Source organism: Salarias fasciatus, chromosome 17, assembly GCF_902148845.1.
Source record: "Salarias fasciatus chromosome 17, fSalaFa1.1, whole genome shotgun sequence".
Taxonomy (NCBI): Eukaryota; Metazoa; Chordata; class Actinopteri; order Blenniiformes; family Blenniidae; genus Salarias; species Salarias fasciatus.
Window position 1 is genome coordinate 17,120,656 of NC_043761.1, and position 16,574 is coordinate 17,137,229.

The 16,574-nt window shown below is 49.4% G+C and overlaps 1 protein-coding gene across 5 annotated transcripts; it reads right to left on the reverse strand.

Moving 5' to 3' along the window:
• Positions 1–1,520: 1,520 nt before the first annotated feature.
• LOC115404537 (uncharacterized) lies at positions 1,521–14,969 on the reverse strand. 5 transcript variants are annotated; one of them, XM_030113910.1, is made up of 5 exons: positions 14,720–14,969; positions 13,513–13,741; positions 2,133–5,913; positions 1,993–2,055; positions 1,521–1,844 (listed from the first exon to the last, which is right to left on the reverse strand). In XM_030113910.1, the coding sequence occupies exons 3-5, from the start codon at positions 5,809–5,811 to the stop codon at positions 1,792–1,794; spliced, it is 3,795 nt and encodes a 1,264-aa protein (XP_029969770.1). In that variant the 5' UTR covers positions 5,812–5,913; positions 13,513–13,741; positions 14,720–14,969; the 3' UTR covers positions 1,521–1,791. The 5 variants fall into 5 exon arrangements, with proteins under 5 accessions (XP_029969770.1, XP_029969771.1, XP_029969773.1 ...); XM_030113911.1 differs by lacking the exon at positions 13,513–13,741 and having other exon boundaries at positions 1,993–2,052; XM_030113913.1 differs by lacking the exon at positions 13,513–13,741 and having other exon boundaries at positions 1,959–2,052.
• Positions 14,970–16,574: the final 1,605 nt, after the last annotated feature.

Here is a 16,574-nt window from a genome sequence, read left to right on the forward strand (position 1 = left end):
AACGTGGATTTCTTCACAATCAGCGGATGTTTTATTACATTTATTCACAGTTTCTATTATTTCTTCTTCGTCTTGTCCTGGAGAAACACTGAATTTGGGGTTTTATCTATTATTATCTTACGACCTCCTAAAGCAGGAAGTTTTTCTGCCAGCTACACGTTTACAAAAATAAATTCCTTAAACTTGTTCACCACCAGGGTCATGTTATTTTCATTTTCAATAAAATAAAAATTTGTGAAATTGTTCTTACTGGGAACTTTTCTAATACATTTATAAATACCTTCAATATGTATAATTTCCCAGCATTTTATTGAAATAGTCCTTACATTCTGTCGTTATCTTCATTATTTTCATACTTCTAATTCTTTTCTTCAGTGGTTCTGTTTTCTAGATTCTCTAAAATGTATTTTTCTTTTTACCTTCATTTATTGACGCATTGATGGTCATTATGTCTTTCTTTCCTGCTGTCTTGGTGAACTGCTTCAGAGTTATGGCTGCAGATCATTCTGTCGTTGATCCAGAGATTCTCCTGCAGTGAAGTTTATTCTTTGTTTCTGCAGTCGTTATAGAAGGTGAAACCCGGCAGGCAGTCCATTATTACTACATTATTTCCGTCCTACTGGATGTGAGTGGAGTTTCTTCACCTCCGTTCTCTCTTCTCTCTCTGGACTGTCCCGTACGGATTCTGTTCAGCCATCCTTGGATCCTCAGCCGTCTGATAAGGAGGAACCTGCTGCTGTGCAGGAGTCAGAAATGTTTATCTGAAGAATTTGAACTGCTCGTTCAGTTCATCATGACCCGTCCTGCCAGCGGATCTCAGCTCGTCCCACCGCCCCCCTACTGAGGACGGACTGTCCTCAACGGCTCCTCTTTCCAGTAAAAGACCTCGGGACGGCCACCGACCCTTCAGCTCAGCCAGCAGACGCAAGTTAGTCCACGTGAACCGAGAACTGAGAACGTAAACCGACCCGTCAGACACCAGACCAGAACCTGAATACCTCCGTCACACGGTCCAATCCAGTCCCAGAGAAAACCAGGTCTCTTCAGGGCCTGACCCATCAGCACCCATCACCCCAAGGCCTACTAGACCCCAAGCCTAGACCCTCTCCAGGGCGGTCCAGACTCCAAACCTAGACCCCCTCCGGAACGCTCACTTCCCTCCAACAGCTGCTCTTCATTTACTTCCTGTTTAATCGAGAATCCTGAAGTCGACCCACTTCAAAATAAGACGCTGCTCTGGAGGGTCTCTGTGAGACACTTGTTGCTTGTCTCACTGCTCTTTCGAAGGGCAACACTAGTTATTCACAAAACGTCCGCCTGGACGTCGTCACATTTTCACGTGATCGTCTTTTGGAATCAATCCCTTGTCCCAAACAGACGTTTTACTGATAGACGTCCCCAGATTGAGCATCAATCAGACGTCATGCGTCTTTCAATCACTTCCAGATAGTCACTAAATAATTCAACTACAACTCCTTTCAGGGGCTCAAGAAAGACTGAAACACAAACAGGAATATGAAAAACTATATTTTATTTGATAAAAAAAAACCCCAACAAGATGAACATCGTCTTTTATAAACTTCTGAAGACCAAGTGAAAATAACAGAACCATGGAGAACATTTCACAACTGTACAGCGTTCAGATAACGGTGAACTGAAACTCTCAACTTCTTTTTTCAAGTTATATATTAGAAAAACAACAACTCAAAACAACAGAATAATGTAAACAGACGTCTGAACGCAGAGACGGGCAGACGGGAGTCCAGGGTCCGGTCCGGTCCGTCGATCCCTTCAGTCCCAGTCCAGCTCTGGGGAGGGCGAACGCCGCCTCGGCCTCCAGGATCCTGCAATCCAAGCCAGACACGGTGAGTTCACACACAGACGGGGAGGAGCTACACGCTAACGCTCAAACGTAGACGGGCTGCGGACGAGTAAAAACCACCAAACCAACATCAAACCTCAGGGTCAATCGCTTCAACGGTCATCAATCACCTTCGGTTTCCCGCCCGTCGCTGCGGTCCTTCCACTTGTAATGATCGGACACGGCGTGACCTGCTGCGAAAACCACGTTTCAGTTTGACCGAATTCAGCCGAGAACACGTGAAAAGTCAATGAAACGGAAGAGTACGCACTGGGTCGTCTCTGCGGGTTGTAGTTGATGTCCCTCGTCCTCTCTTTGGCCTCCGACTTGCTCTTTTTCATCAGAGGGGTTTCCGACTTGGAGCAGCTGTGTCTCCGTCTGCGGATCCTGGAGGAGGAGGAGCTGGTTCCAGGCTCAGGCTCCGCCTCCGGCGGCGGGTCGGCGGCGGCCTCGGCCCCGTGGCTAGCTTTCTTGTGTGAAGGGATTGGGTAGAATCTGTCCTTCCAGATGCCCTTCACCTTCTCCCAGGCTGAGGAATGAGCGGGGGGGTTCTCACCGTCTGAGGAGGGGGGGTGGCTGAAGGAATGGAACAGCTGCGGTCTGGGGGCCGGTACGTACCGCTTAGGGCCAGAGCTGCTCAAAGGCTTCGGTTTTGGGGCAATTTTCCCATGTGACGGCTGCCACTTCCTGGACTCTGCCTTCTTCGCCGTGCTGGCCGGCGCCTGAGGCCGTCCCTCTGCACTCTGGGTCTGGAGCGGAAACTGTTTAGAAAGTCTCAAGCGTTTGCTGGCCTGAGGGGATCCCTGAACGTAGAGACGCTTAACGATGCTGCCTGACGGGGGTGGGGACGCGCTGGAGGGACACGGAGGGGGTTTGTCTGGTCGTCTCTGCAGAGGCTTTAACTTAGAGCTGTCCGGACTATTGGAGAAGCTGTCCTCACTGTCCTCCGTCTCCGATAACCGACGTGTTTTCTTCTTTTTGTTGACATGGTCTTTCTCCGGCCTGTCAGATTTCCTTCTGTCAGCAGTGGTCGGTGAGCCGGTCCTTCGGGGACCATGGTCACTCTTAGCTTTGGCTCCAAGCCGCTGACCACTGCTTCTATGTTTGTTGACATTCAGACGGTCCGACACGTCAGAAACGGCGCCCGGCTCTTCCTCCGCTTCTGAAGAGTCTGAATATATCCTTGAAGCCCTCCTTGCTTTTTTAATTGTCCTGCCTTTGGGCTTCAGGTTCAGGCTAGAGCGTTTGGACGCCGTCCGTCTGTCCGTCTTTAGCCGAGCAGGACCAACCTGTCCTTCAGCAGTCATCACTTTGAGGCCTTGTTTAGTCTTTTTAATTTGAGGAGGTTCTGAGGATGCAGCCTGACCTTCTTTTGTCTGACCAACCTGAGATTTCGGCCGAGGATGTAGCTTGAATGGTTGTCTGGCTTTTTTGGGTTCCTTTTTCTCTCTTACACTGCTCTCACCCCCTGAATTCGTAGAGGACGTGCTGCGTTTATTGTATCTGGCATCGTCACAGCTGTCCTCGGTCTCGGTGACCGGGTGGCGTTCAGTTCTGCGTTCCGTCAGTTCTTCAGATTTCTGCTGGCGTGATGATTTCTCCACAGCAGCGTCGCAGTCCTGGTCTGAAGGTCTCTTGTGAAGACGACGTGGAGCAGCATCGGTGTCCTCTGAACATGAAGACACTGCCTTCCTTCTCTTTCTGCTCGTCTTCGTCCGGCTGTCGTTCCCATCCTCCAGGTCAGAATCTGGGTCTGCCGTGTCCTTCTGTGCCAGAGCCTTTTGTCTCCTCCTCTTGTGATTTTGAAGACGTGCTCTCCTGTCTCCCTGCTTGGAAGGCGACGGTGACGACAGCTTCCTCCACGCCTGCCTCGACACCGTCAGATAATTCCGTCCTTCGGTGCGCACGTAGTCACAGCTGTCCTCGGTTTCACAGCTGCCGTCCGACTCGCCGCTGGGATGCTCGGTGCTGTTGGGACTATCAGTGTCCATCTCCAACATACCCCCTTCTGGTGGGACGTGGGGAACCCTCCCAGGCTGCGTCCCTGTACTCTGAGCAGTGTCCTCCACCGCCAGCGGGGGAGACACTGAAACTGGGCTCGAAGTTACAATCTGTTCTCCTTCATCATCGGCGTCATCTGGCTCAGCCTGGACATCCATTGTGACGTGTAACACTTTTAAGGGAATCACGAGCCAATCGTCCATCTCGTCGTCACTGGAAAGACACTGCGATTCGTCCGTCTGATGAACCGCAGCGTCCCTCAGCACGTTCTCACTCTCACATTTAGGACAAGGCACCTGAACAAAGTCGGTCTCAGTTTCCACGTAATACGGGCAACAGCACTTCTGGAGAGGCTTTGGCATCGGTTTGGCCTGGGCCTGCTTCCCGGGCGGTTCGCCTGGATCTTCTGTATCTATCACATCGTCATATTGTGGATCTTTTAGAACACTGAGAGAGAATGTTCCTTCTCGGGAAGAGTTTATTTCTTGGTTGTTCATATGAGAACCTGAGTGAGTGTCTGCTGCTGTGTGTTTGGGAATGGAGGAAGTCTCTTGCCCTGAATGGCTACTGGGATATTTTTTCCCAGTATTTATCCATGGGGTTTGATCTTCCAGCGGTGAAGGCGAATTACGTGGAGGCGCTGATATGACCACTGGACTCTCCTCTTCGTGCCTTATGCAGGTCGCAGCCACTTCGTTCATTATTCGGGGATATTCTGTGGATTCGAAGTCACGGATGTTGCCTTTATCACCATTCCAGTACTTATTCAGGAGAATTTCAGAAATGTTGCCCATCTCTTCATCTGTGGCCACATTATCCAAACTAGCAGCAAGGTCTTGCAGTGCAGAGAGAGAGTAATGAGTGATGGAGTTCATATTTACGGAGGGCAGAACATGTTTAGCGACTTTCCCAGAACTTGATGTATGATTATCACAAACCAATTTGCCACCGTCACTCGTTTGCCTCGGCATCTCCACCCCTGCCCTGGCGCTTTGGCCAACGGTTACATTGGGACAGCGTTGTACCGCGGAGGTGGTTGTTCCGTTCGGGTGTTTCAGGGATGCAGATTCGTTGCCCTTCTTGTCAGACCGAGGAGGCAACTCTGCAGTTTCTTGTGCCCGTGTCAAGCTATCCACTCCAGATGTCTGCCCAGCAGCTGTGGCGCTCTGTTCTGTAGGAGAACGGCTGAAACGATGCACCGTTCCGTCTCTCTTGTCAGAAGGAGCAGTGGTTGGATGACAGGGAGCACTGGTGGAATTCGGCCTGCTGTGGTCCGATCGGAGCCGACGTTCTTTAAGAGACGCAATCTTCTCCTTGATGAGGTCCACTATTTCAGCATTTGAGCGGCCCGCCGGTCCATTTGAAGGCAATATCTCTGAAGACTTGTATGCGGCTGGAGCAGCGCTGGGTGAAGGACGGAGGGCGTTGGGCTGGTAGTGGGCAGAAGGAGCTCGTCCTGCTGCTCTAATCTGCCCACAGCTTGATGAATCCATGGCCGCCGTCTGCTTCTCACTCAGTATTCCGTTCGCAGAAGGACCATCATCGCTTCTGAGTCTGACACTTGTACAGGGATTCCCCACTGCAGGGGCACCAGCTAGGTATTGTAAAGTGACTTCATTACCTTCCAATATTCCCGTGAGCAACGGGTTGGCTTCACGAAGCCGACAAATTTTTGAACTCTTTTCAACAGACGGCTCAGCATCAGCTTTCCTCACTTCAGGACCGTCATTTTGCAGAGTACATGAGCCGTCCTTCAGTGTTGATCGTTGGAATATACTGCTCGGTATTCTTGTGCTCGTCTCTTGGAGGTGGTTGTGCCGTCGTTGGAAAATGTGCATAAAGTCTATAAATCCTGGCTGGGATGAGACCGGAAAATAAGGCCCCCTCATCTCCTCAGGATGCTGAATTGTTGCCGCTGATCCCAGAGGATCCGAGATCAGCAACAGCATGGCGGTGTTGAGCGATCCCTTCCTGGGCTCTGGAGACGTCCTGGTGCCATCGCAGGAGGAGCCGCCTCTCAAATGATGACTTCTGCTACGCACATCCCTTCACTGAGAAACAAACAGAAACAAAAAGAACAGCGTCACATTTAAAACATACCGACTCCAGTTTCATGACTTTTACTTCATTTGCAACCTGCCCCAGACTCCACTGCTTCTGTTCCTACTAAATTGTTCAACCAACTGCATCTGGACAGCGATTAGCAAGTTGAGGCCTTTAAACGGTCCTGCAGGGGGTTTCTTTGCTGGTCCAGACCCTGAGAGCCCAGAACCAACTTTCCAATAAATACTGTTCCCACACCCTGCATTTGTCTGAATTTACTGGTTCTTGCTCAACAGAAGCCCTGGAAGAACAGCCTAAATTTGTTATTTGACATTCCTTTCTGACCGAGCTCATTTAACACGAGCAATTTTATCAAATATCTGAGGAACAAGCACGAGGCCGAGTGCAAGAAGTTTTCCACCGCTAACACCAGCAGCACACAACAACCGACTTTGAAGCAAACGCTGCAGAGGAGGGCAAAGACGGCAAAAGAAGACCCACGGGCAGTGACAATAACTCCAGTGTGAAATGTTGAACATGGATCTAGTTTATGTTACTATCAGTGCATGCAGAGACCGTCCAGGCTAAACTTGACATGTTAAAGTGAAATCTGTGGCAGTGGTGTTCTGTTAATGGAACATGTGCTGGGGAAAGAAAAAAAAAATTATTCAGAATTCCAATTAAGACGAAGAGCTGAGCGGAGTACTGTGCATGCAGCTAAACAGAGAAGCTAGCGATGCGCTAACCTGTTGCACAAAGGCATCAGGCTCGACAGGAGCTGACCCAGGACACAGTTTGGAACCAGAGAGGAGCAGCACGTCAGTTTCCTGGAATTATTTAGGCTTTAAATAAGATGTTGGCAAAGTCAGGCATTGTGCCGAACCCGTCTTGCCACTGTAGCTACCTCCTGTGTTAACACTACCAATCTACATCAGCACTTGAAAAATCATCACAAAGCCTTGTATGACAGCTGCATGGCAGGAATACCAACAACCAGCGCTCCAACAACCGGCGCTCCGACAACCGGCGCTCCGACAACCGGCGCTCCGACAACCGGCGCTCCGACAACCGGCGCTCCGACAACAACAACCAGCGCTCCAACAACCAGCGCTTCAACTTCAAGTGAAGAAGAACCAGCCGACAGGGATCACTGACTGAACTGTTTAAAAGTGTTAAACCGCGTTCACACCGAACACGATTTTGTGTCAAAAATCGTGACAACGCGAGAAGTTGAACACCAGGGGTGGGACGAAACACAAATTCCACGAGACGAGATGTCTCACAAGATTGAGTCCACGAGATCGAGACGAGGACGGGGGCGGGGTGGGGGTTGGTGCTGAGCGGTGTGGTACTCACCTGCAGCGTCGGAGCGGTGCAGAGCAGCGCTCACACGGAACGTCGGGGCGCCCCTTGTACGGCCACGCCCCCCCTGTACACTGCGCCCTAGGCGGCCGCCTATCCCCATTCAGACCACGGCGCACAGACGACGCCATGACTGCATTTGCACTTCATGCCACTAGGCGTGCTCAGGGTTTCCCCCAGCGCTTCATAGGCCTGGCGGGCCGCCAGGCTTTTCTTGCCCCCCCACCAGGCTAAGCCTCGCTTGTTTATTTATTGTAAATATTTTCAGTCCGCCCGCCCGCGCCGCAGCGCCCGAAAAAAAGCTGCGCTCCGTGACCCAGCAGTGCAGAGACTCGACGCATGCGTTCTCTCCCTCTCTCCACTTCCACTCCGACGGTTGAACGCACGGTCGACCCGCGACCCCCCCCGCGCATGTAAACGTACTCAATCTCGTTGAAAGCATGGACGAGATATCTCGCGGCGTTTCGATCTCACGAGATCTCGTCCCATCCCTATTGAACACGAGTCAATTTTGAGGCCCGACGCTGAAAAACGCGGCTCGTTTTGACGCGACGCGTCTGTGGTGGGAAGGCGGGACTTCCGGCCTTTTACTGTGTTAGCTTAGCGTCATGGCTAACCCTGTTGAGCGAGTGGTATATGCTTAATAAAACCAGACGACGACGCCGTCGGTGGACAGCACGCCGTGCCTGGTGCACGATATGATCCACAGACGGTCTGAGTTTGGCGAGTTTCACCGTTCGCTCCAGGAGCTGCGCCAGTGTCGCTTTCCCCGGCCCCGCCCCCTGACCTACGTCACCATGGAGACGCTCTCTGATTGGTTTACAGCAAAATCGCGACGCGTCAAAAGTTCTTATTTCCCAACTTCAGCGCCGTGCCGCAAAATCGCGCCGCCGACGAGAGAACGCCCCGACGCGCCTCGAAAACGCGTCCGAAGCGTCGCCGGTGGAGCGCGTTCCTCATTGTTTTCAATTACATTTGGACGCAAAAACGCGGAAATCATTTGGCGGTGTGAACGCAGCTTTACTCCGTATGAACGGAGTTCAAAACAGCACACGGAATTAACTCGGGCAATAACGAGCCAAAGACATGACGCCCATCAGCACAGTGACCAGGCCTGGTTTACCGCTGTGGTGAACAAAATGGACCAGCGGTACAGACGGCCCTCACAGACTTCAGCCAGGTTGCCATGAGCCGTACGAACAGTGCAGACGGAACGTGGCAGCGGCGCTGTAAGCAGTGGAGTTTTGCTACGACAACAGATCTGTGGTCAAGCCGCACAACGGAACCAAACCAGATTAACTGTGCATTACACTGACAAAGACGTCCATCTTAAAGCGCGCTGCCTTCAAGCGTCCTGCTTCCTGGACGACCACGCAGGAGAAAACACTGCAGCTGGCCTGAGAGGGAAATGATGGCTGCCAGGGTGCTGGAGCAGCTGATAGCCGTCAGGTGACCGATAGGCTCGCTCCCTCATCCCTACCTGGCAGGATATTGAGGTCTTCTAGAATTTCTAGACAGTGTTGAAGAAGTGCAGTCCATCACGTTTCATTTCGTGAAGAATGTCGACATGTTGGATGGGTCAAGCCACAGTTTTGCTTTGTTTATTGTTGCAATTTGCACTTTAAATAAATCTGATACCGTTTCTGAAAAAACAAACACTGATTTAATGGATGCATTTATTAAAATTTACACGAGGACCTTAAACAATCGCAAATTTAATCACAATACTGAAGAAACAAATCGCAATTAGATTATTTTCCAAAGTCTTTCGTGGTAACGGGACGTCCCTAACATCCAAAGAGATTTACAGGGTTCAGACACTTCACTTGTGACTTTCAATTACTCTCCATGACCCCATAACTTTTTACCCAATTTCCGTGACCCAAAGACAGCTGCACTCCTCACTGAAATGTGTTTATTTTACAGGCCTGAAACATGAGGAGCTGAGGGGAGCTCTGAGGTGGAAAGGTCAATACCTCCTGTTAAGAGAAAGCAGGCGTACTGCGTACACCAATCCTTCTACTTTCTACCCCAGCTGAGGGCCTCTCACGGGCCCCAATGCATTCCACTTACAGAGCATGCGCTTACAAATACAATACTCGAGTCTCTTTTGGAGAGTCCTCCCCCATGTTCTGCTTTAAAAGTGAATTACCTGCTGTAAGTCATCCGTCTTCTACCAGCAGCTGGTTTTTACTCCGACGCAGCGCACCGACCGACTGAATCATCTGCTACAGTTTTCATGTCGTTATTCACAAGTACGCAGGACGGTTCATCCCCCAGACGCAGCCCGGAAAGTCAAGGACGGTGGTGCAAACTGGCAGAGTGGAGGCCAGTGTGTGAAAAGAGTCGGGAGATATGAGCACACACACACACTCACACACTCCTTCCGTCGTCTTAACAGTTCTGAAGGACGTACCAGCCTGTTTATTGGATAATGGATCGACTTGCAGCAACTTAGTCAAAATAAAAAGGGGGGAAACGTTTGGAGCAGCCCAGACCTCTGGAGAGAGTTCAGACAGAGTCAATCTCAGGAGAAGCTGTGTACTCTAGAAAACTGGAAATCAGGCTTGGAGCAAAACAGAGTCGTTATGAAGGAGAATGGAAACTCATAACTGTGTGACTTAGCAGAGTAACCATCAGAAATGTGTTTCTTTTAAAAAAATCAGGGCAGTCTTCTCACTGGTTTTGATCGTGTCGAGCAGGGCCATGAAACCAGGCAGGCAAGGACACCGTGAGACTGGAGAGTTCCTATTTTGACGCGTCTGACAACACCACCATTAAAAAATGGAAAACAAACGGATAAAGAGAGGAGACGCTCCAGAATGGACCTTAAGAGACGTTTATCTCCGACAGGTCAAGAGGGGGAAAAAAAACCCAAAAAGGGTGTCGAGGGCAGGAAGAAGACACTGTATAAAGGAAGATACACAATGCTGGAAAATCAGCCTGGAGCCAGTTCGGAATAAAACTCTGCACCCAAATCTCCATCTGCTTTGAGTCGAGTTTCGACCGTTTCCAGTAAAGCTGAAGGATTCTACCAGAAGGTCGGGGGTCATCCTCGAGCCACCCCTGGTCTTAACCGTTAACTATCAAGGTGCCGAAAAGGTAAAGGAGCTTCATCTTAACTTTGCTGTCGCTGGATTTCAGACCTACCATGACACACACCGAGGTGAAACCACCACTTCCACCACCAGAGGGCAGAAAACCACCGCTGAACACGAGGACCGACGACGACTGGATTCAGCTCACCAGATTGGCTGAAGCGGTTCAGCCACACCTGACCGCTGCACGCTGCAGACGTGAATATTTGATGCACAGGCGCACACAGACAAAAATGTTATGCAAGAATTGGTTGGTGTGTGACCGTCTTTAACCGACCAGATGTGTTTGTGGCTCTAATCCAACAGTTTGTGTTGCTGGTGTCTGCTCTTTCTGCAGACGTGTGGCAGGATGTGGTGGTTTGCTGCAGGTGATGAACGTCTGCACCTCTTCCTCAGAGGTTAAATCTGGGCATGAAGAAGTCATGAGCTCTGCGAGCATCGGGGACTTCCTGGTATATTGTTTAGATTTTTTTCCTCTTCCTTCTGAGAACTGAGGCGGCAGTGAGATCCTCGGTAACGGTGGACAGCATCAAACACATCCGCGGACCGCAGCGTCTCGGTGGACCCTGTTCTCCGGTGGTTGGTGCGCTCGCTAGCGCTCAGAGGTGCCAACCCTCCCCACCGCCAGAGCTCTCTGGGCCGACACTTTCAGACCAAAACTAATCCTTTTTTGAAATATTTTGAAATCTGGTGAGAGTTGACCCCTGGATGTTGAAAGTTCTCCACTTTTAATCCTGCAGTTTTTTTTTTTTTAAAGCCGGTACTATTTACTTTACTGGCGTAGTGATATTGTCGTCGCGCGTGCTGCGGTTTGAGTCGTGTGGAACCCGCTGGCACAAAATATTCAAGATGGCTGCGACCAATCTACGATCTCCCAGCAGCTCAGAGCATGAAAACAACGAAAACTTTTAAAAGTCATCAGAAATATGCTATATGCACCTGATATGAGAAAAAAAGAACAAATACAGAACTTTTCAGCAACATGATGGGAAACATTCAGAAACTGCGCCAAAGGACGGCTTTGTTTGATTCAGCCTTCATCCTTTGGAGAGACGAGAACCTCTTTTTTCTGCACTTTATTCATAAGAAAATATTTTTTTGCGTGTTTCTGCCTGAAGAAAACCGACTCCGGTCGAAACGTCTCAGGCTGCGACTCTTCTGGTGCTTTTCAAGGCAAGGGGGAAAAACAGATTTTCTGTAGCTGGAGAGAAAGTAGAATTCCTCACTGCATTTTCCAATCTGGGTGTAAGTTTGAACCTGGACCAGGCCATCTCTGACGTGCCGCCTGTTCGGCCAGTCCTCTGCTGAAAATGTGAACGACGAAGGATACAGAACCTCCTGCATGGCAGCGTCAGCTTTGGCAGAACTCTGACTGCCTCCAACGCCATGCTCGACACCTACGCTGCAAAAGGTCAAACTACCAGGCAGCAACAACAAGACATTGTCTGGAAGGCGTTACGTGTCCCCCTCACCCACGCAGAGGACGGCGCATCGAAGACGGGGAGCTAACAGAGACCAGCATGACTGAAAACCTGCTCCTCAAAGTGTGAATGTATGAATGTGAGATTTTGTGTGGCTAAAGTGGACGTTGATAAATATTCTTTCCTCTGCGCGTGGGCCGTTACACTGCCTTACCACACATACAGCCTCTCTAAAACAGTTTTCCCGTCCAGATGCCTTTAGTCTCCTCTCCAGATGTCGGGTCCAAGACCCTCTGTCTGCTGCTCGTCTGCCACCGAGCTCTTTCAGCAACTGGCTGCTGAGCGATCTGCCTCCACCTCTCCTCTCCTCTCCAGTGTTCCTTCTCTCAGGTTTTAGTACAAAAAAATTCTTCTCAGCCACTGTTGGTTCTTCTGCTTGTGTTTAACGAAGAGTCCGCCGTACAATCCGCTCTGCAGTTAAACGATGTTTATATGAGTCACGGAGCGGATTATCGATCGGCGCAGAAGACCTGGTACAAGCTGATCTGAAATATAATCCGCTCTGATCCACCAACCCTAACCCTATATGACTAATTTACAATCCTCTTCACCGACAATCCCATTATAAGGAGGACTTGTGAACCTGCCTGAGCCTTCAGTTTGGAAGAAATGACCCTGAACAAAGCCTCCCACATCCTCCTCCTCCTCGAAGGGTGGAACCAAAGATCTCTAATCTGGCCTCCTGAGACCACAGCTCCACCGACCATATCTCTACTGGCCAAACGCTCATTCCAACCGACTTCAGGTTACTGCTGTCCATCTACAAATAGCCGTTCAGCGCCGTCCAGCGCTGGATCCTCAGGACCGTCTCCTGGGCGTCTCTCTCATGCAGCAATGCTTTCATTTCAATTTTCTGGGCCAGGCCTCGACAGATCGGTTGAACTTTATTCACAATTGGACAATTTGTTATTGAGGACAGCTTCCGTCTCTATCAGTGATGTTCGAGACCACTGGGCTGTAGTGCAGTTATCTCCAGAATATGTTGGTATGTTTTCTGTTTCCACATCTTTCAAGGAGTCTGTGTAGCGTCGGTATGGCTGTCCTCTTCACTCACCACGCCAACAGCGGTAATCATAGTTCATCTCTCACAACAGCTACAGGAGAAGCTTTAGTTTTGACATTTCACTGTATTTTGGACCAGACTTTTTAGAACTGGCTTTATGATCTCACTCATTAATATTCACAACACAGTATTTTCATACGTGGACGACAGATTGGTATTTCTAGAGAAACCTGCTCAATCTGTATCTCTTGTCAAATCTGTCCGGTTTGAAGGTCAACGGTCTAAATCTGCTGTCCTGCATCAGAATGAGTCTGTCCAGACATCGGTCCATCCTGTCCAGACATCGGTCCATCCAGACATCGGTCCATCCTGTCAATATTCCTGCACTGCAACATCTTAAATATCTGGGAGTTGATGCTTTTCCCCCTCTCTGAATCAGATTGGAAAATAGAACTATTCTTTCACTCTGATCAAGGTCCTGAAGGACATGGACCAGCGCACTGCTCTTATTTCTATCAAGCCCCCCATCTCCACTGTGAGAGTTAATATGTTGCCACAGACTTGTTTAGTTAGCGCTCCGGCTCCCCTTCCCCCACTTCCTGACTGCTGGAGCAGACGTCTTAAAGCTGGAGGCACGTTTACACTACAAGGCCCTCTAAATACCTGGCACAGTGCTGCCGATTCTCTGGAAGATCTTTACTTTCCTGCCACCGGCTCCCTGATTCCAGGTTCTCCTGAGAGGCCAGCCCGGCCGAGGGTTGCAGCACCGTCTCCAACGCAAAGGGCGACCAGTTCCACCAACGGGAGATATGAAACATGCTTTGAGTTCACTTTAATCAGCTACATCAGTCCAGATCTGCTCATTCATAGTTCAGATGCCTTCAGTCAGAATCTACAATGTAAAGGAAAAGAAAACAGACTGAGAAGATAAGTCCAAACTTCAGACTTACTGAGAGTAAATGATACATTTCATCTTCTCTAAATAATTTACTTCACCAATTAATTCAGCATCTTTAACTGGAGGAAGCCATTAGCTTCACTTCTCTGCCGCTACGTTCTCCTGTTCAGTCAGTTTTATCCATTATAACCGGAACCCTCATGCTGCACACCTGGTGACACCTCATGAGTCAGGTGTGATGAAGGAGGGAGACGAACATGCTGCTGCTGCTGCCCCCCCCCCCCCCAGGATCCTGTTAATCATTAATTAGATTTAAGGGGAAAGCCTGCTAGAGGTTGGCAGTATTTTAATTTTTTTGTTTTGTTTTTTTTTAATAAAGAGAACTTAAAATACATTCAGGATTAAATGTAACCAATTAAACATTTCTTTCCCCCTGGAACATTTCTTACATAAGATAAAATAATTTGCCATAATGAAAATAATAATTCCAGAAGTGACCCTGAAGTTCAAAATCCAAGTTTTAGTGAAAGGCTCTGTTTGCTCAACGGTACCGAGTAAAACACATCCTGAAGCTTCCAAAGAGGAACTTATGAAAACTTTCAGGTTCCCTAAAAATCAGTCGTCGGGGCTACTGCGCATGCGCGTCGGCGCATCGGCGTGGGAGCGTGGAGCGGCTTCACTCTCACTTTATTCCTTCACCTCTCTGCAGAGGGACTCACTCCTCCTCCCCAGACACCCTCCAGCGGGTCCGAGCCGCCGTGAACACCCGTGAACACCCGTGAACGGGCTGAATCGTGCGGAGTGAGGGGAAGCTGTGGACAGCGGCCGCGGGAAAAGCCTTTAAAGTCTCAGTCCGTCAGTTTTAAAGGGGAACATGAACGATGTCCGGGCAGGTCGCAGCACATTCAACATGTCAATAACACCGTCGGTAAATGAGCCAGGAAAGTAGGGGAAAATATGCAAAATACTCACCGAAAGTTCCCATTTCGCTTCTCCTTGTTTTTTTAATTAACATGAACGCATCACATGTTGCTGCTCCTGACTCTCCGCCCAAAAAAACAATAAAAAAAAAGTTATTTTCTCCGATGAATTTCCAAAGTCTCACAGGTTTTAATCCACTGGGCGCCGTCCTCAGAGGAAGCAGGTCCCGCTGGGTCCCGCTGGGTTCCGCTGGGTCCCGCTGGGTTCCGCTGGGTTCTCCTGGGTTCTCCCCCCGCCTCGCGCCGCGTTCAGACTGCAGCGGAGCGGAAGCACTCCGCGTTTTATATCCAGCGCGTGCTCCGGCCGGACGGATCTTCTTTAAAGCGGCCCTCTGATTGGCTGCAGCGTCGACGAAGCGCGATCCTGAACCGCAGGGACCCTTCAGTTTGAGAAAAGTTCTTACATCACGAGAGAGTGCCAGCTCTCCTTGGCCCTCAAGGAGGAAATGATAATAATAACAATCCTTCTTTCTGTTCATGCACATTTCCGGGGATGACACTGATGTAAAAACACGTTACTCATTTCCGGTGAGACATCAACTTTGCCAAACAACCAATACTGAATTTGTATAATCTTTATTCTAATTGTGAACATAAAAAATAACATATTTCATTGTATTCTTCTCAGCTCATTGGTCCAGGTCCAGACCGGAGTCTCCATACCTGCACTTCATCTGCACCAGAGACTCACTCTGGCCCTCAGACTCATCCTGGACCTCAGCGCTTTCTTCTCCGACCAGCTGGAAGCTGGGGCTGGGAAATGTTTGCAGCTGGGATGAATGCGAATCTGTTCCCAGGGAACCTCGGGGGCTTCTCCTCTCGCTGCAGCTCGAATAAATCCTGACAGAAAGACGAGGCGAAAACCTGAAAAAAGTTCTACTGTTCAGAATAAATGTGGAATATTTGGTTGAGCCATCAATGAAGGATCCACCTGTTCGTCTGTCAGAGGAAGACCCACTTTATCAGAGGAGGTTTCATTAACATTATTTTTTGTTGTCACTTAAAACATAGTCGAGGTTTTCAACCTACTCCGATCGTCTGGCTCCATTCAAACCCTGACCTTGACCTAGTTTCTCACAAAAGAGCAAGATCCTTTTGTCATTGTTGAATTTATTCACGCTCTTCTCAGCCGTGGAGGACGCAGCGTCTCGCCGGAGTTCTCCAGTTATTCAACATGTTCTCACGCCGGCTGCAGGAGACTCTTTCCCAGGGTGATAAGACGGACGCTCTGAGATGTTAATGCTCGTTTCCCGCTGCATTGAAATGCGTCTGGAGGATCCCTCTGTGGGAGTTTATCCTTTGTGAAGGTGTTTATGATGGACCCCCCCCCCCCCCCACTGCATGCCACTCCAAAACACAGAAAAATCCCCAGTAAACTCCAAATGATAAAGAACTAAAAATGTGTTTCTTTTCTTATAATCTGCAGATGCATTGTTTTAGCAGTGGAGGGTCTCAGAGGGCGACGCTGCCGGAGCAGCAGGGGAGTCTCGGCTTCTTTTATTGGCCTCTTATCAGATCCCCAAGGCTCCTCGGCCCTGGTCTCACCTCAAACTTACACCCTCATAAATCCCACTTTAGCACCCCCCCCCCCCCACACACACACACACACGGGGGGGGGGCTTAACTTATTAAAACAAAACCTGCCGCCTCAGTCCCTGAAGCCTTCATTTTGCTGTGAAAATGAGTTAATTTCAGTGGTTTTCTTGAGAACTCAATTCATTTTTCTCACTTTGAGTCGACAAAGTTGATTTTTTTTCCACATTATAAAACTAAATATCTTGTTATCTCTGGAAAACGTCCTCATTTCAAAGCAATCTAGAAGTGACTAACATCGATAATCATTTCTG

What these genes read in the sequence shown, in the direction of transcription:
- LOC115404537 (XM_030113909.1), bottom strand. Translation starts at nt 5,811, where the DNA reads ATGCTGTTGCTGATCTCGGATCCTCTGGGATCAGCGGCAACAATTCAG. An exon ending in CAACCCGCAGAGACGACCCA is followed by an intron (nt 2,056 to 2,132) that starts GTGCGTACTCTT and finishes TGGTTTTCGCAG; the next exon opens with CAGGTCACGCCGTGTCCGAT. An exon ending in CGACGGGCGGGAAACCGAAG is followed by an intron (nt 1,845 to 1,992) that starts GTGATTGATGAC and finishes CTTGGATTGCAG; the next exon opens with GATCCTGGAGGCCGAGGCGG.